The 24658-nt window shown below is 47.8% G+C and overlaps 2 protein-coding genes across 4 annotated transcripts in view; one reads left to right on the top strand and one right to left on the bottom strand.

Annotated features, from left to right (window-relative positions):
* Positions 1–10497, top strand: part of LOC121914285 (fibulin-7-like) — a 106210-nt gene extending 95713 nt beyond the window's left edge. The window contains exons 12-19 of the mRNA XM_042437576.1: positions 3260–3383; positions 5690–5846; positions 6790–6960; positions 7099–7224; positions 7504–7626; positions 8612–8749; positions 8859–8997; positions 9192–10497. Of these exons, the coding sequence (XP_042293510.1) occupies positions 3315–3383; positions 5690–5846; positions 6790–6960; positions 7099–7224; positions 7504–7626; positions 8612–8749; positions 8859–8997; positions 9192–9552 (1284 nt within the window). The 5' untranslated portion in view covers positions 3260–3314 and the 3' untranslated portion in view covers positions 9553–10497. The remainder of the gene's footprint in view (positions 1–3259; positions 3384–5689; positions 5847–6789; positions 6961–7098; positions 7225–7503; positions 7627–8611; positions 8750–8858; positions 8998–9191) is intronic.
* Positions 10498–10708: 211 nt separating this feature from the next.
* On the bottom strand, positions 10709–24062 carry PDPR (pyruvate dehydrogenase phosphatase regulatory subunit). Of its 3 annotated transcripts, none has more exons than XM_042438252.1 (18): positions 23907–24062; positions 23012–23267; positions 22094–22227; positions 21367–21448; positions 21110–21273; positions 20401–20522; positions 19694–19811; positions 19413–19562; positions 18767–18959; positions 17762–17886; positions 16954–17109; positions 16728–16861; positions 16402–16550; positions 15857–15969; positions 15539–15633; positions 14792–14881; positions 13428–13610; positions 10709–13207 (listed from the first exon to the last, which is right to left on the bottom strand). In XM_042438252.1, the coding sequence occupies exons 2-18, from the start codon at positions 23236–23238 to the stop codon at positions 12803–12805; spliced, it is 2640 nt and encodes an 879-aa protein (XP_042294186.1). In that variant the 5' UTR covers positions 23239–23267; positions 23907–24062; the 3' UTR covers positions 10709–12802. The 3 variants fall into 3 exon arrangements, with proteins under 3 accessions (XP_042294186.1, XP_042294187.1, XP_042294188.1); XM_042438253.1 differs by having other exon boundaries at positions 23975–24022; XM_042438254.1 differs by lacking the exons at positions 19413–19562; positions 19694–19811; positions 20401–20522; ... (3 more) ...; positions 23012–23267; positions 23907–24062 and having other exon boundaries at positions 18771–18898.
* Between the last annotated feature and the right edge of the window lie 596 nt (positions 24063–24658).

The raw sequence follows: 24658 nt of genomic DNA on the forward strand, positions 1-24658 counted from the left end.
TCCCCTAGACTTCGGTTTTATTAAGATGTGGCTAATAAAGAACATTCCTGATCCAATGGCGCCCTCTTGTGGCTACTCAGGACACTGCGGCCTCTAGATCGATCAGCGAGAGGAGATCCCTCCCCTCTAGGGCTCCCCTGAAAGGCCCATTCTGCAGCACACCTATAAAAATACATACATACATATATATATAATGTATTTATTATGTTATATCTATCTATTTCTAATTATATGTGTATGTGTGTGTGTGTATATTATATAAAATAAACTGATATTATATAGTGTGTGTGTGTGTGTGTGGTGTATATATATATATAACCATATGTGTAATTTATGTAGTGTGTGTGTATATATGTGGTGTGTGTGTGTGTGTGGTGTGTTTATATAATCTATATATAATTATACCCACACATATATAATTATATATGCACTATATGTGTGCGATTTATATACAATTATAAATATGTATATGTAAAATTATAACTTTCTATATACAATTTTATATTTGTATGAGTATATATATAAAACTCTATGTTATATATGTGTATACATAACTGTGTGCACAGCAGGAGACCATTGGAGCCATTGCTTCTGGCAGAGGAGTTGAAGGCTGCAAGGGACTCATTCCTGGCTCTCTCTCGGGCGCCCTCCTGTGGCTAGCATTGGTTGACTTTTGCTTTCCTCTGAGGCTGGGAGTTATATATTGATGCAGTGCATGTACAAAGGGCTGTATATGTGTGTGTGTGAGAAAAAGAGAGAAAAAGAGACACACTGCAGAAATAATCCAGTTTGAAACTGCTTTAACTGTCCTGGCTCAATGCTTGGTCATCCTGGGAATTGCAGTTTATTGTGGCACCATTGCCCTCGGACTAAATGTCTCACAATACTACAATTTCCAGGATTCCCTAGCACTGTGCCGGAGCAGTTAAAGTGGTCTCAAACTGGGTTATTTTTGCAGTGGGTTTTGGACCAGAGAGAGCGAGATCTTTGCACTAATCTTCCTATACCTATCTCAACGCACAGACCTTTCAAACTTCCAAGGTGATGCACACTTTTTATACATCCAAAGCTGGTGCCACTGGAGTCAGCTAGCACTGATCCCACCCCGAATCCACACACACACACACACACCACATCTGAAGCCACAACCTTGCCAAGAATCACGTCTAGCTGCTTTTATACGTATAGGAACAATATTTACCCTTGCGCAGGAGCCAAATGCAAGCGCCTATGAAGAAGGCGTTGGGTGCTTTTGCCCATTCACAAACACTGCCTTCACTGTGCAGCAGACAGCAGGCCCCTTCAGCGCTTGCTGACATTTCGCCCCTCCGCTCCGGCTGCTGAAGCGGAGCGTCTTGTTATGTCCCAGGGTCTCAAAACCAAAATTTGGGTCATGCTTTTGCTGGAGAATGCGAGGCTTTGCCTTTTTACGTAACACCGCTGGAGGCTGAAAATCTGAAAAGGATCAAAAGAGGAAGACAAACTGAGCATTCCTAGCAGTGGCTCCAGTGGGTTCTTCGCTTGCAGCAGGAACTGGGGGTCTCTCAATCCCCCTTTATGCGTCTATGATGCTGTGCTTGAAAAGTTACTTTTTCCAGTTACAACTAGGGATAGCCATGTTGGCTATACAGCAAATCCAATAACCGCCTAACAATGGAGTTTATCACACAGGGTTTATTCCATGTAGAAAAGGGATTTAAGACGGGAAACCTGCAAAAGCAGACTAGTTTTCACACAACGTCAGGGGTATTGAGCATTAATCCGGCATTAACCCATACAGAAAGGGAGTAAAATCGGCCACTTTTTCCTTTTGGGATTCGCTAGACCCATTTAACCCACGTCTTTTTGGATAAATCGATTCCGCACAAGTGTGAGCCAGATGCGGATCGGAATGGATTTAAATTTGCCCTTCAACCAGCTGGAGCAGGTCCATTTTGAACTGATCCGTTCGTCGATGTGAACCACGAGTGGGTTGTTATATTTTATTTTGCAGCAAGAAAATGCGACCGAAGCAAATGTAATAGGAACCACGCTCCGCTGCTGAACCGATCCATCGATTTGGATCGCAAAGCGATTTATTTATAAGCGGGAATGCAGCCACAGCATGTACCGTCGTGTCCTAAGCTTCAGGTAGCTGCAAAACAAAAGACATGACATCACAACAAAGCAAAGCCCACAAAAGCACATTACAACGAAGCACAGCAAGACTGGTGAGTGTTTCTCCCTTCCAGCGGCTGGAAGGTGCCTCTGCAATTCCCTGTAATTTCTGGGTATATTTCTGGACGCTTGCTTCCGAAGGACGGAGGAGGCACAAGGCAAGCTTTCTAAGCTGTGGTTTCTCCCAAACTGGTGGAAAAGGAGGGAGGGGAGCCCTGCCACTCCTTGCCCACAGACAAACCCCAGTTCAGGGGCTGAATGTGCACACATGCGCCTAGATCCAGCAGTTAGTCCCAGCTAAAGGAAACCTACCAAAACCATAGGAAGCATAGGCTGAGATCCTGGAGACAGAGCACACCTTTACTCTCAAGGAGTGAGATGGCAGTTGCGTCGTGCAATCATTGACTAATTACAACACTGCAGTGTGCCTTGTGTATGAAAGTACGTGTGCAATGTACGTACACCCATGTGCGCTTATGCACGAGGACATCATGTGTTTGGATTTCACTTCTGCAACCAAAATGTGAACCGTACTGAAAAAGTCCAGTTTGTAATTGGAAAGCCATTTATTGCCTGCATACGTCGCCAACACTGAGCCAGCATGATGCTGAAGTAGGACTAGGACTCTGGAGATCAGAGTTCGAATCCCTTGCTTGGCCATGGTTTAAGAATAAATCCAGATTTTGTAATCTCTTTTCTTTTTCCAACACAGGGGAGTAGCTAGAGGTATAGCTAATGTATATCCTTGGGTGAGCGGTTGGGGGTTGGAAGGGGGTGACCCCTGGCTCCAGGTCCCAAAAGCCCCTCTGTGTCAAAGCCAAGGCAGGCAAGGGAAGGAGCAAAAACAGCCACTGGGCCCCTTTGGAGGGGATGAAAATAAGGCAAGATGGGGAAGGAAGGAGGGAGGGAGAAAGGCTGGCCGGGGAGGAAGAAAAAGAAGGAGGAGGAGGAAAGTGTAGAGGTCTCCAAAGACCCAAAAAGGTCTGCCCCTTTCTTTCCATTGGAGACTTGCTGAGCTGCAAATCCAGCAAAGAGAAGGAGGGACAGCCAGGGATCTCAGCCACCTTCTTCCCACCGACTCTTCCTTTTTTCTCTCTCCTAGGACAGCTAAAGAAACTGCACCGAGAAGCTCTTTTCTTTCTCCCCCTGGGTCCAAAATGCTTCCCAAAACGGTGATCTTGGTGGTGACCCTGAGCATCGTCCAGCTGCCCCTGAGCATCACCCAGGTAAGAAAGTGGGGAAATTTAGCCTTGGAAGAAGAAAAGGTAGTGCCCTTGCCTCCAAAACACAGGGGCTATAGCTTGGGAGGTGAAACTAGGTGGGTTAGGAGGCTTTGCAACCTAATAGCACTGGAGGACCTACAAATACATAGAGGAGTGTCCTCTCTAGGTCCTCCGGTGTGACTTTGGGCAGAAGTTGACAATGGAGTCATGCTCTAGAAATTCTTAGAGAGAACATATTAATCCAATCCGTGAATAATCAAACCCACAAAACTGCAAATGTGGAGGGCTGACTGTAATTACAAAAGAAGTTGTAGCATTTTGTAGACAAAGGGGCCGGTCACACTTACGTTTTTTGCACGGAGAGATTCACATCTGTGAACCGATTCAAAATCGATTCACCGTTCCCACTGCGTTTTAAGGTGGCAAATCTCTCCGTGGCATCTGGTCGGAAGTTCCCATTGAACATCGTTCTGGATCAAAACGGAGGCATCTCCATTTCCCAAACGGTGGCTGTTCATTCCTAATCGATCCGATAGTGCATTCACACTATCAGATGTGGTTCTTAAAAAAGGAACCGCTAAGGGAGCCAGTGCCAAATGCATTGGTTTAAATGGGCTTTTCGGTACCTACTCGGCAAACTTCACCAAGTGCAACTGGTGCAAGTCTGAACGACAGGGAAATAACCCAGTTTCCAAACCGAGTTATTTCATAGTGTGAATGGGGCCTCAGTCTGCTTTCTCAGATTTGCTATGCTTCAACCTCTTCCACTCAGACTTGAAGGGGCTATAAGATCCTTTTGCACACTGATATTCCAGACTATAATGGCTAGGTCTCTTACTGTTTACTGTTTACTCTTAGCTGCTCCGATCTTCTGGAGAAGTGGGATAGAAATAAATATTATTATTATTATTATTATTATTATTATTATTATTATTATTAATTATTACCCCGATGGGAGTTGCGCCTGTAAGGCTGTTGCACTTGCAGGTGCAAATGTGGTTGTGTTTTTCGTTGTGCAGCATTGACATTTAGGGGCTGTGCAGCACGATCGATGCCTAACTCAGCATACAGAGATCTATGCTAAGCAACTCCCAGCCACCAAAAGGAAAAAACATAAGGTGGAGAGGGAGAATATAGGATTGGGAACACAGGCTGTATATTCACACAGGCTGGCCGCATATTTCCAAAAACGTGTTTCCTTGAAGCTGAGGTCTGTAAAATTACACATTCATGCATAGCTAAAGTGGTAGGGTTTTCTGACCACTGAAGGAGTGGATGTTTATCTTGGCTCTCTCTGTTTGCTCAAGAGGAACGGAGCCTGAAGGGATGGGATATGAAAAGGCTGCCTTGCTCTGAGTCAGAGGTCCTGGGTCTGTCTGCATCTGCAAGAGCTCTTCTGCAGCGGAACAAACGGCTTGAAAGGATGGTGGACTCTCAGTCTTAGGAGATCTTTAAACCTAGGTTGCAACTGGGCATATATCTGGAGCGCTTTAGTTGTGTGTCAGTTGGTCAATCATTTATTGCATTTGACTAAAAGCTATTGCTGTTGTTGTATGCCTCCAGATTGTTTCTGTCAAACCTTTCTTACTGGGCGAGATACGCTCAGAGGGGGTTTGCCATTGCTTTCCCCCAATAAAAAAAAATCCCAATAAAATCCAGAGAAAGAATGCATACATTCATTTACATGTTGTTGTTGTTGTTGTTGTTGTTGTTGTATGCAACAGGGGATGGCAATGGCAAACCTGCTCTGAACAATTCTTGCTAGAAAACCCCAGGACAGGTTCACTTTAGGGCTGCTCAACTTTGACCAAAAGTCACACTGAAGGAACGATAGAGAGAACACTCCGCTAGGCATTCATTCATAGCTTCTCCATTACAATTCAGTGGTCCATGTCTGGCAGATGCTTAAAGAATAGCAGTTTGAGTGTTGGACTACAACTCTGGAGACCAGAGTTCGAATCCCTGCTTGGCCATGAAATCTTGGACTGGACACACCAGACCGGATGACCCTCGTGGCCTCTTCCAACCCTGAGGTGATGCTATGAATACAATGCAATCCAGAGTTGGAGGATTTATGGGGCCTCTGGACCATTTTTCCTAGGAGTGTCACTCTCTGGCCAACTGCCGTGAAAGCACTACAGAAATGGCACAAGAGCCTAGTGATGGGAGCGCATTTGCAGCTCAGCCTGTGGGGATATGCCTTTATTCTCCTTTTTAGGAAACCAAGCCAGCTCTGTTTGTTCAAATGTGCCTTTGGGGGTTTTCCTGACTTACCTTCCATCCATCCATCCATCCATCCATCCATCCAGGAATGCCTCAGCAAACAGCAAGTGGCCAACACCATCCGACAGGTCCAGAAACTGCTGTCCGCCCACGAAGCCTCCCAGCTCCAAAGCCTGCGCAACTTCAAGAAGCAGCTGACTGTCCTCCAAGGCAGTGTCCTCAAGCAAGGGACCAGGCGGAACGGTAAAAAGGCATATGGTTATTGCTATCTATTGTATGATTAAGGCCGTTTGCAACCGTTAAAAATAAACATAGCTAAAAAAAACAACCCCAAATACAAAGTTAAAAATATCATTAAACTATCCATAAAAACCAGTGCCATAGTGGTTGAAAAGCCAACAACAAAAATGAACACAGATAGATAGTACAGCACAATATTGCAAAGCCTATTCTCCTTCAACAGTCAGGCTTCAAAGTCTGCCCAAATAATAATACCCACCTCCCTCCACATTTGACTTTTGCAGATGTGATTATTCATGGATTTTTAAATAATAATTTTATTAGGTTTTTAAAACATATTAAAAAAAACAGTTTACGATCCTCCATAACATATCATAACACATTAACTACAATCTGCCGTGTTTGTATTCTCACTCGTTGCTTCCTTACTGCCAGACTATCTTTTTATCCTAGCATTCTTAATTTCATGGATTTTATTAATACGTTCGCACTAGGAATCTCTAAGTCCTCCAGCGCAACTCTATGGTCAACTTTGACCAAAAGTCACACTGAAAGACCTACAGAGATTCCTGGAGAGGAGACATCAGTAGGCTTTTTTAGCTTCTCCAGTGCAATTCTATGGTCAATGTCTGGCTGATGTTGACCACAGAGTTGCACTGGAGGACCTAGAGATTCCTAGAGAGGACACTCCACTAGGCCTTTGTAGCTCCTCCGGTGCAATTCTGTGGTCAACATCTGGCAGATGTTGACCACAGAGTTGTATTCATACATTACTTGATCAGTGTGTGCATGTGTGCAACATCTGTATGTGGATGTAAAGAGGGTAAAAATTTGAAGAACCACTGACTTAAAGCATCCAGAAAGCAGCAAGGTAGGCACAGGACACTTAGGGAGTCATGAGAAAGAAGTACCTTGGCTCACCTTTCTCTTTTGCTGTCTCTGGCAGAGAGTTGCGCTCTTCTGCCTGTTCCTGCGAATGGCCGGCGGCTGGGCAAGAAAGTGGCCGTGGGCCACGAGGTGCATTTTGTCTGCGATCCGGGCTTTCGGCTGATGGGTTCAGAGACACGGATGTGCTTGGAGAACCGGACGTGGAGCGGACAGACACCGTCCTGCAAAAGTATGTGCTGGGTGGCCTACTATCCCAGTAAGAGATGACTGGATTTTCACAGTGTCTTTCTTTTCCTGACATGCTTCCAAACCAATGGATGATAGGAAAATGAATAACAAATGTCCCACCCTTCTCACCTTAACCCAGACATCAACGATTGCGCCAGCAACCCCTGTGCCAATGGAGGCACTTGCGTGGATGGCATCCAAAGCCACAGCTGCCAGTGCGCCAGAGGCTGGTCGGGAAGCACCTGCCAGGTCCCACTTTATTCTGGTAAGCAATGGGTCACTGCCCCACTTCTTTCCTTGAGGAGGAAAAGAGGATTTGGAGATTTGGGGGAACTGGCAAGGTGGGTGCTGATGGAATCCGCTATTTATGAGCTCTTAAGGGAGGTTAAAATGCATGCCACATTAGGTCTGTGCTTGGTTGAATTTGGATGTGAACCTGGTGTTCCCCGGTTTTAATGCACAACTCTGATTTGGGGTGCATTTCTCTCAACCAACGAATCTGGCATTTGGGAAAATGACCTGACAGCCATTTCTTTCTCTGCAGATGGAGCGATGCTCAGCAATACATCCTTTAGCCGCCAACCGCGCTGCGCAGACAACCTTTTGGGGTCACGCCAATGCAGCTGTGACAGCGGCTTCCAGATGCGGGCGGGAGGCATATGCCATGGTAATAAACACACACACACACACACACACACACACACACACACACGATTTCCCCTACTTTTACATTGTCTTGTTTTAAGCAATAATTGACTTAATATAACTTTCATTGTTTGCCTTCAAGTCATTTCCAATGTAATGCAACCTTAAGGCAACCCTATAATGATGGAGTTTTCTTGGCAAGTTTCTTCAGAGGGGGTTTGCCATGGCCATCCTTTGAGGCTGAGAGAGTGTGACTGGACCATGGTCACCCAATGGGTTTCATGGCTGAAGGGGAGGGGTATTTGAACCCTGATCTCCAGAGTCCAACACTCAAACCACTACAACACTAGCCTTTTAAAAATATCGCTATTGTTTTAAATGGACTTAAATGGATTTTAGAGCCAATGTGGTTTGGGTCTTGGACTACAACTGGAGACCAGGGTTCAATTCCCAGCTTGGCCATGAAACCCAATGGGTGACCCTTGGTCAAGTCACACTCTCTCAGCCTCAGGGTAAGGCAAAGGCAAACCTCCTCTGAACAAATCTTGTGAAGAAAACCCTTTGACAGATTTGCTTTGGGGAGGTCACCGAAAATCAGAAATGGCTTGGAAGCACACAACAATGACGATAGTCCAAAACAAGAGCTCTCTACATACTGATTCCACAGACTAATCCAGCTATATCTTTGTATTTTAAATCACATGGTTAGTTTGAGAGAGAAGAGTTGAATTTGCATGCAGGAATTCCCTATCTATCTAAGGAGGGAGATTGCAAAATTCTTCCAACACTTTTCCTAGTCAGTCAGTGACTGTCAGAGGCTATGGAAGTCACCGTGAAAGAATCCCATCACCAGCGCATGATGTGTTGAAACAGAACATAGCACTTTGTCAAGCAGTGAACTGCGTGGTGTGAATTCACCCTCATTTGTGCAAGAAAAGGCAGGAGGAAAGAGGGGTTTTTCCCCACATTGGGTGACCACTCACAGCCGGGTCTTTGCTCCTTTGCAGATGTGGATGAGTGCCACGTCTTCCAGTCCAGCCGCCACACTCGCATCTGCCTCCACGAATGCGTCAACCTGCCAGGGTCCTACCAGTGCATTTGCCCAGAGGGATACCAGTTCCAGTCTGACCAGAATACCTGCAATGGTGAGTTAGATGTGACGGCAAAAAGGAGGGGAAAGAGTCAGTGGTTAGTTAGCGTATAGTGTACAGCATTAGTTAGCGAATATTATTTTTCCCCGTGTGCCTTTGTAAGACATCGACGAATGCGCCGACAACCAGAACAACTGCAGCCGCGGACAGACCTGCGTCAATATCTTTGGGGGCTTTCGCTGCGTACGACCTGAATGTCCCAAGGCCCATCTCAACACCACTTACGTCAAGACTTCACCCTTGTAAGTATAAGCCCAAGATTCCGTACATACTGAAAAAATGGCTTTCTCCCAAGCAAAACTATCCATGTAGTCGTAAGCTGCTCCTTCTGCTGCAGTAAGTATAGATTTGAGCCATTGTCCCAACACAGAACACACTCTAATGTGGCCTTTCCCTCCCTGCTTCTTGCTCTGCTTCTTGCTCTTCCTCCTCCCAGGCAGTGTGAGCGCAGCCCTTGCCCCATGGACAGCAGGGCTTGCCAGAAAGCTGCCCACTCTGTCTCCTTCCACTACCTCTCCCTGCCCTCCAACCGCAGCGTGCCCAGGGTCCTCTTCAAGATGTCCACCAGCCGCTTCGTGGGAGACAGCCTCCGCTTTGCCATCTTAGGCGGCAACGGTCAAGGGCAGCTGATGGTCCAGCGATCTGACCAGCACGCTGGGGAGTTGGTCCTCACCCGGCCGGTGGTGGGTCCGGCCACATTGGAGGCCGAGCTGGAGATGAGCGAGTTTGCCCACAAGGTCCTCTTGGGGAAGCACATCTTCAAAGTCACGGTCTTTGTCTCCCAGTACGAATTCTGAAACTGGCATCCAGAACATGGCCTGGATGGACATTGAACAGCATCAGCAGCAACATCCTAAGGACTTGAGCCTCAACTTGTGATGCGCAGAACAGTTGGAAGTGGCCTTCGAAAATGAAGCCACCCTCTGTGTGGGATTCATGCAGTGCTTCCATGGTTCCTGCTCCAAAAGGAGATGATTATATACAGTACGGGTTTCCAACATTTCCCCCATTTTTTTAAGGATGACTCCAGTCCTTATAAGATCGGGGAGGAAAGATACCCCAACGGTTGCCCAACAGAGGCCCTGCCAGAGCTGGAAAAGATAAGAAGGAACATGATTTTTATAAAGCACAGCCCTCTCTCTCAACATAGGATTGCCCTGGGCCATATTTACAAGGCTTTTCTCTCAGCGGTGAAGGGGGATCTATCTGCCCCATTATTCTGGGGGATTAATCCCAATTTTGCCAAAAGAGTGGGGAAGGAGACCCCTCAATGTTAACTTTTCCCTTCTATCAGGCTGCCCCAAAAGCAAAAGGCAATTACCCAAGTCTGAAGAATGATCAAGACCAGCAGATAAATCTTTCTGATCTAATAAGGAATGGTTCTTGAATAACAGCAGTGCAAACTTTAGAGATGGGTCTGGAAGCTCTGCAAGAAATGGGTTGTATCCTGAACGCTGTATGATGATACCTGGAGGACATATATATATAGACACACCAGCGAGGAGATATGCTCAAACCCCAAATTCTCTCGTCAGACATGTGCAAAAGGAATGAATTTCACCTGCTATACAAATTGTCATCGCTACATGCTCTAGCTAGGTACCAGAGATAGAAAATGTAAAATATATAGATGTTAAAAAAATCATTGCCTTTACTGTGTAGACACCTGCCATTAAAATGTAATGGCTGAGTATTATGTCACATGGAAAGGTTTGTTTGTAAATCAATAAACCACCTGTAAAAATGCCATCCTGTCCCTGTTTTTAAGTAGCAGGTTAACTTGAGTCAAATTATACATGGGTCAATGTAAGTATAATATTTTAACACACACACACATATCCATCTTTCGCTCTCTTTCCCCCAACATACGCAATCAATATGTGGGCAAATCTAACTCAGAGCTCAGCAAGTTCCCTGGATGTGCCAGGGAAAGAAAACAAGAGTACAAAGAGCATCAGTAGCTAAAATGATTCTCTTTTATTATTGATATACAAACCAGGTAGCATTGAAAAAACCACTGTGGAACAGGACGCAACTGCTGAAATGCCACATGATGAAGGTGCAGCTTTCCCAGTGGCATGGGCAGGGATGGGAAGCTGACATCCCCTGCCCAGCCTTGCATGCTTCGGAAGAAGAGCCCATGGTCTCTGAGAATGCTCTCTCTGCACTCCAGGCACATAAAGTCCTCTTAAAAACACAACGGCCCACTTCCTCAGACTGTGAGAAAAGGCTAAAAGCACCCCAAGGCCCTGATATATTGCCCTGCCCAGGTCAAGAAGCATCAGCAGAGTCAAGTACTGGAGAATGGATGGAGCCGAGGGCACCCTCAGCCCCTTCCAGTAACATTCATGAGCGTATAAGGCACTCTGAAGGGAAGGAGAGAGGTCTGCTTAGCTCCCAGTCTCTAGCACCTATTCCACAGAAGAGATGTATGCAACAGCTTTGCAGTTAGAGTTAAAGTAATGCTGAAAAAAATGAAAGCAAACACACCCGTCCCAGTTTTGGAGAATGGAGGATCGGGGAAGGGTGGCATGCAACCTCAGTATGAACAAATGTGTTTAAAAAGTGCACCAGAGATCCAAACTGGAGTGACCCTTCAGGCATGGGTATCAGGAGTGTAAAGGAAGGAAGAGGAGACAATTTGCTAGTGAAGGAATTCCCCCACATGCAATGTTTAGAAGAGGCAGGAGCTGCAAACTATGTCTGGGGTGATAAAAGGGGAGCTACTGACAGGGGCTTGGGAAAAGAGACAGCACCCTGGGATATGAGTCAGTTGTCCCCACAGGTCTTGCAATGTAAAATATATAGGACTGAAGAACCTCTGCCTTAGGACCAACCCCATATTCCTCCTGAAAAGCCTCTTTGGCATAAGAGCAGCCAGACATGGAATTTGGAGAGCGTCAAAGTGATATGGTAGAGTAGGAGTGACCAATGTCAAAGGGTGCAAGGGCCAGTTGGTGCCCCTATGGCCCAGAGTGGGCTAGGAAGGAATCAGGACATCAACCTCTGGGTACCATTGTCAAAATTTGGGAGCTGATTCAATTCATTGGGATGGGCTTGGGAGATGCTCCAGAGGCATCTCCCTCACTCCTGTGGTCCTCCAGAGGTGACAATGAGGCAATCTGGAGGACTATGGGGAGGATCAGGGAGATTTTGGGAGATCCACCTGCAGCCAAGGGTCTGCAGTTTTCCCACTCCTGTGATAAAAGGCTTCGCTTTCACCCCATTTGTTCCAGTCGTTTCTAGTCTGGACAAAAGTCAATTCTCCCTCCACAGAGGAGTTCAAGAGCTGACTGAGACAGATTGACCACTTCTGTTGGATCCAAGGCCTGCACCTAATGCTTTTCTCTGCCTAGCAAGAGTCCAGAAACCATCTTCTATGTCCAACTCCCTCCAGTCCTTTCTACAGACTGAGGAGGTCTGAGAGAAGAGACCGCAGGCACTTCCTCTCTTCTTGGATCAACCATTCAGAAGATTTGAGGCTTCTTGTAGGACACTAACCCCGCACCCGGGAGGGAGAGAACTGACACTGACAATGCCACCACTAAATGATTGCACCATTTCCCACTGCAAAAAAAAAAACATAAAATAAATAAATGGGTGGATTTCCTTCTAGCACCTGCCAATCCTTTTGATAGACAGCCCAAGAGAAAGCCAGCTGCAAAGGTGAAGATGGAGGTGTCCTGTGTCCAAAAGGTTTTTATGGCTCCCTGGGCGATAGGATTAAGTGCCATAAAAGGAAAGAGGTCCCAAGGCTGAGCATCAAGGATTCCCTTTGATGCAACACAGCCAGCATTCCCAGAGCATGCTCAGGTGTGTGCGTCTTCACCTGCCCCATAAGCAGAGGCTGCCCTCCAGTTCCCAAGAGCCCTGGTGTCCTGGAGTCCAGCAAGTGCAACTAGGGAAGGCAGGAAAGGGCAGAGGATTGATGGGGAAGGATAAAAGTGAGCATTTACAAAATGTAACAGACCAAAAAGACGATATGGAAGCCTGGTAAGCAGCAGAGGAAGAGTCTGGAGCCGCTGCAGCTGCTCTTCTAGGATGGCCTCACTTTCCCTGGAAGCCGCTGAACTCCATCTCATCCTTGTGCCTCCGGGTGGTGAAGAGGGAGCTGAAGGGGTACAGCTTGGCTTTGGCCTGGAAACGCTGTCCTGCCAGATCGATCTCATATTCCCCCCGGTTGATGAAGTCGGGTGTCACCACCTGTGCCTCCCCAGTTTCAGGGTCCGGGTTCTGGATGAAGCCCAAGCAGACGTGTCGCTCCAGCGTGTAGCTGTAAGCGCTGCTGGTGGTCTTGCCCACGTACTGGCCGTTCCGGTAGATGGGCTCCCCCCACCAGGGCCAGAGGTCCAGGTCAGTGTCGTGGTCTTCCAGGATGAACATGGTGAAGCGCTTGAAGACGCCTTCCTGCTTCTGATGCATCAGTGCGTCCCGCCCAATGAAGTCGGTGCCCTTCAAGGGGATGGAATGCAGAAAGGAAAGTTAACCCATGTCTTTACAGAAGGTATGGGCAGATAATGGTAATTCTATAGCCAGGGTTGTAATATCCATTTTTTCTATATCCTATGACAGCCTATCCCCCTTCCAACAACTACATTGTGCTCTCACTGAGTTAAGGGCCAACGACAAAATACACTGACAGATGCACACCCCGCCTTGCCCCTTCACGCACCTTCTCCAGTTTAACCCGGAACTCACGCCCACATTCCAAGGGGGTGGTGAAAGCATCCAGATCTTGGCCCCAGAAGGCAAAAAACTTCTCAATGCGTAAACTGCGGAGAGCGTAGTAGCCTGAGTTCCGGATGCCATACTTCTGCCCGACGCTCATCACTTCATTGTACACATGCAGAGCATACTGCAGGAGAAACGACAGAGCAGGACCACTCAAACAAATCTGGTCAGAGGCAACACATCTTTGCAGCTCCAAAGAAAGAAAGAAACCCAGCAGCTGCCTTTGGCTACCAACACAACTTTACATGTTGAAAAACAATGGAGCCACAATTAAAGTTACCACTAGTAAGACATTTATGTTGGAATGGGCAACCAGTGTTCACCCATGAAAACCCCCAGTAGGTTGCAGTGCCCCACCAAGACAAAACCAGAAAATGAAGTAATGTTACAACTAATTTCACTTTCTGATTTCATTTTCATTTTGTGTCGGGGATGTTGAGTTTTGGTGGGTTTTCGCAGTTGGAAAATAACTGGCATGTATTTTCTATTCATTAGAAACAGACATATCCCACATTTTAACTGTATCATTTTCATATTGAAAGCTGGAAGCTGAAAGGGCACTTTCCCAACCCTCCCAATTAATCCAATTAGCAGAACTGGTAAATAGAGCCCTTTCCCAAGAAACACCCCACTTTCTCAGCTAGTAATTCCACCGCTACCCCTATTCCTGGAAGCCAAAAAGTAAACCTCTTTTAGCAAACTAACAGGAAGCAAAGTCTGGCTACACAGGCAGACAAAAAGCAGCCTTGTGCAAGCTGCACCTCCGAGCCTCCAGCAACCAAATCTCTAGAGCTGTCTAATTTTGGGTCAGACTCCGGCCAGCCAAGTTAAGAGACAACGCCAGCCTTTCACATCGAATTTAAAATGAATATATGGCAAAGAAAGGCTGGACTGCAACCATGATATGAACTGGGGGTGAAGAGCCTGTCCTACCAGTGAGCCTTCAAGCCTTACATAACTTATCACGTTATGTAAGCTTACATGGACCACTGTCCCAATCCATGAAGGTACAATTTACATGGTCCTAATTTGTGTGAATTATTTCCTTCTTATAATTTAGCATGTGAGCAGGATTAGGTAGGCTGTCTTTCCAAACCCCATAAATACACTTATTGATAAGCCTGAAAGGACATTACAAATGTTATTGGTGGCATATTCTAAGCAAAAACCTCTTTGGCTCATATTCTATCATTCTTCTGGAGTATATGTGTGTGTATGTGTAATTCATATATTCAATGGCAGCTGGGCAAAACCATCTTCCCCAAACCAGAGGGTTTGGTTGCTAAGATTACAAACACCTCTCACCTCAATGGGAATGTAGAGCATGAATCCAGGCTCCCCAGTATGCGTCATGCTCATGACGCGGATGCCATTGGCGTAACCCACACTCATCTCCTGCACAAACAAGATTGAGATGAAGAGGATTCAGGTTGGCACAGCACTTTACAAAACCAAAGACAGGAGAAAGGACTTAATACACAGGATCCTAGCCAAAGGTCTCAGTTTCTCAGGATGCATGAGCTGAGACTGCGCCTCAAAAACAGATGCTCTTTCAAACAGAGAGTTTGAAAAACAGTGTAAGAGCCAACATAGTTTTAGTATTGGATTACGACTCTGTAGACTAGGGTTCAATTCCCCCCGCTCAGCCAGGAAACCCACTCAGTGGGCAAGTCACACTCTCTCAACCTCAGAGGTTGGCCAATGGCAAGCCACATTTGAACAACTCTTGTCAAGAAATTCCCATGTTGGTATCACTATAACATTGAAAGGACTCAAAAGCGCACAACAACAATCCTGCCAAATGCAGCAGCAAGACTAAGAATGTCCACGACTCAAACTACAGTGTCAAGGCCACTGTGTCCTTCATGGGGCTTTTGAATTTTAAACCTCCAATCTACCTGCCAAAGATCTACAGCCAGACCTTCCTCTTCTGCACAGTTTTGAGTTCTCTTCAGCCCCTGAACAATCTGCTACTCCTAAACTATCTTCATCCCCTCCTGATGTATCTCTTGCTCAAGCTGGGATCCCAAACCCAATGGAAGAGTCATATACCTTGCAAAAGAGGGAGGGGAAATGGTCAGGAGTCATCGGTGCGTAAGAGAGCTCTGAGAGAACGTCCACGGCACGCGGGCCGATCAGATTCAAGGCTGTGTAGAGAAAAGGAGAAGGGCTGCTACCTCTGAGCTATCTGGAGAACATGGTCCCACACAAAGAGGCCTTCCTCTCCTGATTCCTTGTCCTTTCTCAGCTCAACAACTTTGCAGTAGTTGAGAGAAGCAGATCCTTGCTTGGAAAGAATACCAAGCTAAGTGTAAAAGGATCCCAGGTGTGCCTACAGCTGGCAGCCATCATGTCCCCAGCTTGCCTCACCTGTGTACTTCCAGGTGACATCTTCCAAGAGCAAGCTGTTGTCTTCTGGCATGTGCTTCTTCAACCAAGCCCAACAATGGACTTGCTGGTCTGTGGGGGAAATCATGAAGAAGCTGGAATACAAGGAAGAGGAAAAACAATTCATCACTATGTTTAGGGAATTTCCAGTTTGCTTAGATTGGGCTCCGAGTGATCATTCAGCCTCCATGTGTTGGAGAAGAGCAATATCAAGTTAAGTGCATGTAAAAGGTGGGGAGGACTTTTGGATATGAGAGGCAGAAAACTGCCTTCCTCACTTGGATCGGCTGAACTTAAACTCAACAGTTCAATTTTTCTGGAGTGTCTCCTGAAACCAAACTGCAGGTGATTCAGGACAAGCACAAGGAATCCTTGCTTCCCATAGCATATTGCTGATTTACAAAATGGAAACTCTTGCTCCATTAGACCTGGGTGGATTTCTTCTTCTCTGTCTTCTCCCAGGTTTCATGCCATGAGAAAAGCCAGTGCAAGACAAGCAAAGGCAGGGCCCGGCTGTGCAATCTTACCTGCGTTTGTTTAAGCGGACGATGCTGCAGTCGTTCTCATACCCGCCGTTGTGGTTGAGCATCCCTGTGTGTACGATGTGGCCGACCGGCACATCCAGATCATTGGAGAACAGATACTGTAGGACCTCCAAGGCCTGGTCCCCCATGCACTACAAGATTGCGGAGAGGGTGAAAAGAAGATCAGACAACGCAGCAGGCTTCACCGTACATCATGATAGCTTGGAGGTGGAACCCAAGTCTTCCTATACACTTTATGCACATAGCCTGAAGGTCATTTTATACACAATATTTATACACATCCCATTTCATTCTTTTGTCACACTTACACTTATTTCAAACTTGGTGAAAGAGGACATGTCGATGACGCAGATCGCCTCCTTGCAGCACTTGACCTCTTCCCCCACAATATCAAACCAGTCTGGCTTGTAGAAAGTCTTGCTTTGATCCAGAGCCAGCAGATCTAACCGGGAGGAAGGACGAGCCTTAAGCCCCGTGGGAAAGGGCTGCTTGCGCGGTTTCCCAGGGCCACAGGCCAAGGGAAAGCACCCTCACCTTTCCCGGGCGGAACAAAGTACTTAGCCCTCTCGAAGCCATGCTTCTCCATCCAGCGGGCTCCCTGGGCATCCAGCCGGTCATAGAGGGGCGATGTCCGCAACTGCCTTCCAGTCTGGAAATCCCAACGGGGCACTTTCAGATCATAAATCAGGGCTGGAGGGAGGCCACAGAATCACAAGAATCAGAGCGCTGGAAGGGACACAAATCCATTACCTTTCTGGGCCAAGAGGGACATCCTGCGCAGCCCTGAAAGATACCTGTCTCAACCTTGGATAGCAAAAGAACCCAAGGAAGGCAGGGAGGAAACTTCAGAACACTTTGCACCTCTGGCTGACTCCTCTTGGGGTTTGAAAAGTAATGTTTACTCCCAATTCATTACCCTGGGCCTGGTGCGCACACACAGTATGTTGATTCATTTTAACAGATCCTGTAACTTCAGCCATTTCTTGTCCTCTCTTCCTCACAGCACAGCACTATATCTGTGTCAAGCTTACAGTTAACTTTATGGCAGAGCTTGGAATCTTATTGCACTAGCCCTGAAGCACTCTACTTAATATAAGTAGCAAAACGTTCATACAAGATGAAAGTGCTATAATTGTGTAGCATGAGTGACTTTATTCAGCCACACATTCTTCTCTGTCCATTTCTATGAGCCACAAAGCTCTGGCATCCACTGAACAAAGCATGCAACTCAACAGGGAAGTGGCTGTTGTTGGCATCCTCTCCTCCACCTGCCCCAAGCTATCTCTCCACAAACAGAAGGGGCTGGCCACAAACAAGTTCAGCACCGGGCCACCTCACTTACGCATGACTTCCATGACGCGATGGCGGAGAAAGGTGCGGCTGCCCTGCAGAGCACCAAAGCGCTTCAGGTCCAATGGCCAGACGTTGTCCGAGGGGTAGCCATTGACCATCCATTCAGCCAGGAACCTGTCCACAGAGGATGACATGAAGGGGCAGGGATCAAATGATGTCACAGCATGATCTAACCAGATTAATTACAAATTGCACTGAGGGAGGGAGCTACATAGATAAAACAGACAAATAGTAGGTAGTTCGGTAGGTAAGTAAGCAGAAAGGCAGAGATGAGAAAGCTAAACAGACCCCTAAAGATATGGATGGATGGGCAGACACCCAAACAGGGAGACAGACAGGGAGTCAGAGATTAATCTTCAGACACATCACTGTGTTGGTCTGGAATATCAATATGCAAAAGGATCTTGTAGGTCCTTTGAGACTCAGTAAGCAAAAGGCATTATAGCATAAGCTTTCATAGACTTTGTCTAATCTCTGCATCTGAGGAAGCAGACTAACACATGGGCACACAAAAAGAGACAGATGACTCTGAGAGAGAAAAGGCAACATTATTCAGCATGCAGCTCTTGAGGCCGTTGGGAACCAGGGCCTCTCCTGCCTTCTTATCCAAATGAGGACAAAACACAAAACACAGCTTGTAAAAAAATGTAGAGAGAAAAGGGCAGGAGACAATACTAGTCTCAATAAGCATCTGTTCTCTGAAGAAAGGGCATTTTGAGAGGAGCCACTCTCAAAGCTGAGAGGCTTGCAAATGTAAAAATCATTCAGCTGCAGCACTGTCAGTTACAGATGGTCACCCACTGAAGCTGCCTTATAGAATATGAAGAAGTGGACTGAAATTCAGAAAGGTTTCTGCTCAAATGAATCAGTTCATCCTAAAAAGTGCTGCTAGATTCTTCCTCCCACACTTTCAAGTAGCTCCGCACATACAGGGACAAAGTACGCATGAACATAGCTGCCCGCCCGCCCTCCAGAGAGTGGTGAGCCAACTTACTTGCCTGCTCCGCCACCAAAAGATGTGCCAGCTGAGTTCATGCCTGCCAGAACGAAGTAGCCTTGAACGTTGGGCGACTCTCCCATGATGCACCGCATGTCTGGAGTGAAGGATTCTGGGCAATTCACCAGCTGCACAATCTCCAGGGCTTCCAGATCCGGCATCCTCCGCAGAAGGGCACTCAGAAGGGGTTCTACTCCCCAAAGCAAGACAGAACAAGGAAGCTTTAAACATCGCAGTAGTCTACCAAGGTAATTAACACAGACAGCAAACCAACCCACATACCCACCAGAAGAAACCAACTGCTCCCTTCCCAGCACCACAGCAAAGCCTGACGTTTCCAAAGATGTAAGTATGTGGCCAGGTTGGCTTGTTCAGAGCCAGGAGTGATTTTTCTGCTTATAGCTCTATTCACTCTCTACAGAAGAGTAATGCTGGGGCCATGCACAGTGTTGCAGCATTCCCCAAGTGAGCAGAGCATGCACACATATGGGGCAGAGCTTTACAAATGAAGCTCCTCCCTGCCTAAAATTTTATTAACTACTTTGCTTTATCGCACAGACTCTTTGCCCATGACAATATTCAAGCATCTCTTGTCAGAAAGGAGCACTGACAGGATGGGGCCCAGCCAGTCCCACCAACTTACCAAAGTGATCCCAATCCTCCTGCAGGTTCTGTATCTCGAGCTGGTTCCGACCCTCTGTGAAAATCGGCTTGGGGTTCTTCTCAAAGCCACCTGAGAGGATGCCCCCCTGCCAGTTGCGAATGTAGATCCTCCCATCAAGGTCCACAATAGCTGCAGAAGTGAAGGGAGAGAAGGGTTTGCAAGAACAGGGACAGATGGTCACCCCCCAGGCTTCAAGCCGTGGCAGAAAACAGGATCTGGAAATGTTTGAGGAGAAAGGTGTGGGGGGGGGGGTTCCTCACTTGGTGTACTGCTGTCCAGGGGGGTCTTCAAGGGCCGCGTGAGGAGGTAGAAGTGTTCGCAGGCGTGCAAAGGAATGGTGACCGGCCCCTCATTGGAAAGGCCTAGCTCATATGCCCACTGAAAGCAAAGCAGGAAGGTTAGTGTCCCCCTAAACAGGAGGTGGATTTCAGCCCAGCATGGCTGACCATTCAAACGCAACTGCTTCTAGGCTCTCATCATTGATTTATAACTTATTCTCTATTTGGCCTTTCTCTAGCTGCATCTGGACTACAGACATAACGCAGTTTGACACCACTTTATCTGCCATGGATCAATGCTACAGAATTCTGGGGTGTGTAGTTTTGTGAGAGCGCTCTGGTGCCTTACCAAATGACTAAGCACTGAGCCATGACAGTTAAGATAGGGTTAAACTACATTATTTCTGCAGTGCAGATGCAGTCTCCTGCCATCTTCCCTCTCAGATTAGCTTAACTGTGTACACCCAGTCCATCCCAGACACAGATGGAGGAAGCCCACAGATAGCCTAGAATATTAAAAGAGCAAGAAACAGGAGTTCCCATGGTTTAAGGTCAAAATCATCCCAAGATCTCTTTGTTTGACAGAGCCACTTCAGGGAGTCATGGAGGTCATTTGCAACAATCGCTGAGCCCACATAAAGGCACGCACATCCGCAAGCCACAAGCACTCCATGCAAGTAGCACCTGACCTGTCCAGCACAGTTAACAAAATACTGGCACTCGATTGACCCCCGGTCAGTCTCCACTCCAGCCACACAGCCTTTCTGGGTCACAACATGGATGACACTTGTCCGCTCATGGATCTGGGCTCCTGGGCAGAGAAAGGAAGAAAAAGAGGCATCAGAAGTCACCTCTTCCCAAGAAAAGCTGCTATATTTGGAGCCTCTCCTGGATCATGAAAGAGCAAAAACTGGGAAGCATCCAATGAAATCCACAAGAGGAAAAGGAAAGATGTCTCAAGGTGCTCAAAGCATTTCAGCCTGCAGCTTAAGGCCTTCTTCACGTTTAAAAATGATCCAAAAAGCAAATCTTGATTTGTCGAAGGGATACCATTTTACTATGCTATTGTATATAATGGGACTTGAGCATCCACAGATTTTGGTATCCATGGTCCTGGAACCAAACCCCAGAGGATACCAAGATCCCACTGTACTGAAATTGGCTACAACTCCACAGGATCTCAGGAAGAGGATTTTCACATCAATTGCTGCCTTGTCTTTTAACTGGAGATGTCAGAGATGATGTCCTACATGCAAAGCAAACTCTCTGCTACTGAGTTATAAACTGAAAGAACAAGAAGAGCCTCTTCACATCATCCTCGTTCTTTCACAACCTTCCCCAGTAGGCATTTCTCAAGCTCCTCAGCTGACCAAAGCAATGCCTGGACACCATGTGTACCGTTCAGAGAAGCAGCACTGGCCAAGGCGTGGCTCACATCCGCGGACGACACAACGGCGTCTTCTGGCACATACATGGCCCCCACCAGGTCGTGGATGTTGATAAGCGGATGGAGCTGCGCAACTCTCTTGGGTGGGATGATCTCACACGGGATTCCCATGACCCTGTCAAAGAAAGAACGCACAAAATGGAGGCCAATTGCCGCTAGCCCTGGAATGGTTGCCACGCAAGTCACCCCTCTCCTGCGCCACACTCACTTGAGCCGCGAGGCGATGCGCTTCAGGGAGATCAGCCGGTCTTGCGTCTGAGCTAGCGAGATAGAGCCAGTCCTCATGTAACCTGGAATGAGAACCGGCAGCCTCTCAGCAAAATGATCAGTCTTTTCCCTGAGAGCTTAGACTGGCAACCCCCTTGCTATTCTTCCATAGGCAAGGAAAGACTTCTTCTCTCACCTGGCCTCTGATTGGGACTGACTACCCAGAAAAAAAGGGCCTCAAATACACTCATCCCTCTATATTTGCTGTTTTGATATTTGTGGGTTTGATAATTCACGGATGTGATTAATATGTCCTCTCTAGGGATATCCATGTCCTCCAGTGCAACTCTATGGTCAATTTGAACTAAAAATCCCATACTCTACTATTCACTGCAGTTCTATGGTCAGTGTCTGTCGGACATTGACTATAGAGTTGCCCTGGAGGACCTAGAGATTCCTAGAGAGGTGTCCTCTCAGGTAAAAACATGGTGTTTTTGTTATTTGCAATTTTTCCATATTCACGGGGGTCTTGTGCCCCTAGCCCTAGTGAATACGGAGGGACAAGTGTAATATGCCACTTGTCCTTGTTCGCACAGATATGGGAGTCGTACTGTATTGTTTCTGGAAAGGCAGTACACAACTGAAGTCATGCCTCCCATTCTCCTTGGAGCAACTTCACCCCAGCTAAATGGTCTCACTATAGACGCCTGATCTCCCCCAGCCCTTACCAGTTTTTATCCCCGTCTCTTGCTCCAGTTGCTGATACAGCTTGTTGGAGTAGTCGGCCATCTTCAGCTCAATGGACAGGTGCCGCGCCGTGCTGACGATTCCCGCGCAGAACCTCGTGGAGCCAGCCGCCAGCCTGAAAGAGAGGAGCCATAGTGGCAACTCTGAAGCCCTTCCAAAGCGGAAGATCTAACAAGACAGATGGGGAGAAGGACCACAGCGCCAGTGAAACATTTCTCCTTTGGGCTCGGTATTGGCCAGGAAACATGCAGCAGCCGCCCACAGTTCCCCAGAGCCCTGAAATGTGTAATAATAATAACAATAATAATAATAAATATCCCGCCTTTCCAAAAGGATCAAGGCGGGTTACAACAAAATCCATAAACAAACACATACCAATGCATGTCTAAGTGATGCCACCTCCCTTCTGCTACTCCTTGGGACCCTCCTGCAGTATTACCAGGGAATATCCCTTATCCAAAACGCTTGGGACTAGAAGGATTTCGATTTTTACTCCCTGTATCTGCATATACACTTGTCCCTCCATCTTTGCTAGGGCTAGGAGCACAAGAGTCCCATCATGAATATGGGAAAACCGCAAACGACAAAGACACCATGTTTTTACCTGAGAGGACACCTCTCTAGGAATCTCTGGGTCCTCCAGGGCAACTCTATGGTCAACAGCTGCCAGAAAGTGACCATAGAGCTGCACTGGAGGAGCTACAAAGGCCTAACGGGATGTTCTCTCTAGGAATAATCTCTAGGTCTTTCAGTGCGACTTAAAGTTGGCCATAGAGTTGCACTGGAGGACCTGGATATCCCTAGAGAGAACGTATTAATCAAAGCCGCAGACATGGAGGGATGAGTGTACAGAGCCTGCTTCTGGCCCTTTGACCACCAAGAGACGCAGAGCTCCTTACCTGCCCTGCTCCAGCAAGACCACGTCCCTCCATCCCAGCTTGGAGAGGTGATAAGCCACAGAGGTGCCCATGACGCCTCCGCCGCAGATGACCACCTGCGCATGGGAGGGCAGGGGCGCCAGGGGGGGCTCTGCGCCACTGGTGCTGCTCCGACGGGCGCTGGGCTGGACCCTCCATCCTTGGCCGGCCCTCGGCCACCGGACGCCCGACAGCAAGCGCAGGGCCATCTCCGCCCAGGGCCTCAGCGCCGGCGCCTCTGCAAGAGATGCAAGAGCAAGTTGCGTTCCTGGGAAGCTGGTGCCCATCAATACAATAAGCCTTGACGATGGCGGTAATTAATAACAACGGAGCAGTGTGGGAGTAAATAAGAGTTATCTCTCCAGCCTCACCTGCACTCTTTGGGAATCTCAACAACCTCCCTGCAAGGTAGGCCTTGGCAACGGGGCTGAAGCCACGCCCCTAGCTCAGCATTTGATGGTAAAGCCCCGCCCCTAGCAGCGTATTTGCATGCTCCGCCCACGCCTAGGAACCCCTCCCTGGGTTTGATGTCCCACCCAGCGCCGCCCACTTATGCAGGCTCATTTGCATGTCTAGGCCCCACCCACCAGTCACCCTCATTTGCGTGCCCCGCCCACTAGGCAGCTCACTTCTATATCCACGCCCCGCCCTTTAGAACGGTGTATTTGCATGCCCCGCCCCAGCTCCCGCATATTTGCATGCCCCGAGCCCGCCCACTAGGCTCGTTCAATGGCATGTCTCAGCACCGCCCACAAGTCATCCGTATTTGCATGCCCCGCCCACCAGACAGGTCACTTCTGTATCCCAGCCCCGCCCATTAAACCGGTTTATTTGCATGTCCCGACCCCGCCCACTCATTTGCATGACTCTGCCCTACCCTCGCCGAAGAAATAAGGCCTTCAGCTCCCCGTAGAAGCCGACCAGAGCCCATCCGGGTCTCCTCACCGGCGCGCTTCCCGAGGCCGCGACCTTCCTTTCCTCCCCTCGATTTCCCCGCTCTCGCTTTACGACCAGAGTGCTTTACGACAGCGCCGTGGACGGCGCCGTACCTCAGCCCAGCGGCAGCCAATCAGCACCAAGGGGGAGGCAGAAAGGGCGGAGAACAGGGCCACACCCTCCGCGCAGGCGCACTGGGATTCGTGGCAGGGGAGCGGTTATTGCGCATGCGCAGCGCGTGCCCTGTATTTTCCTCTCAGGTTGCAGAATCTGCCAGCGATTGAAAGACGCAGATTCGTTCCTAATGTGCTTATAAATTCTTTTAAGTTCCTTTTCGGGGAGCAAACCCTCGAGAGAGGCCCAGCCCTGGCTTGGCCTTTGCTTAGAGGTCTTCAAACAGAGGCTAGATCATGGGCATCTGTCGGGGATGCTTTGATTGGGATTTCCTGCATGGCAGAATGGGGTTGAACTGGATGGCCCTTGCGGTCTCTTCCAACTCTACGATTCTATGATTCTGGTGGCTTTACTTTTGTGGGGGGAGCTGTGTGGTTTGCAACTAAGACCCAATGGCCCAGCAGTTGCCTCAGGGCCAGTGGCTGGGAAAGAGTGGAGGAGGAAGACAGAGGCACTTCATCCTGGCCAGCGTTAGACACTGACACACACTTTGCCTCATGCACTTTGCCTATGGAAAAC

Source organism: Sceloporus undulatus, chromosome 8 (genome assembly GCF_019175285.1).
Source record: "Sceloporus undulatus isolate JIND9_A2432 ecotype Alabama chromosome 8, SceUnd_v1.1, whole genome shotgun sequence".
Classification (NCBI taxonomy): Eukaryota; Metazoa; Chordata; class Lepidosauria; order Squamata; family Phrynosomatidae; genus Sceloporus; species Sceloporus undulatus.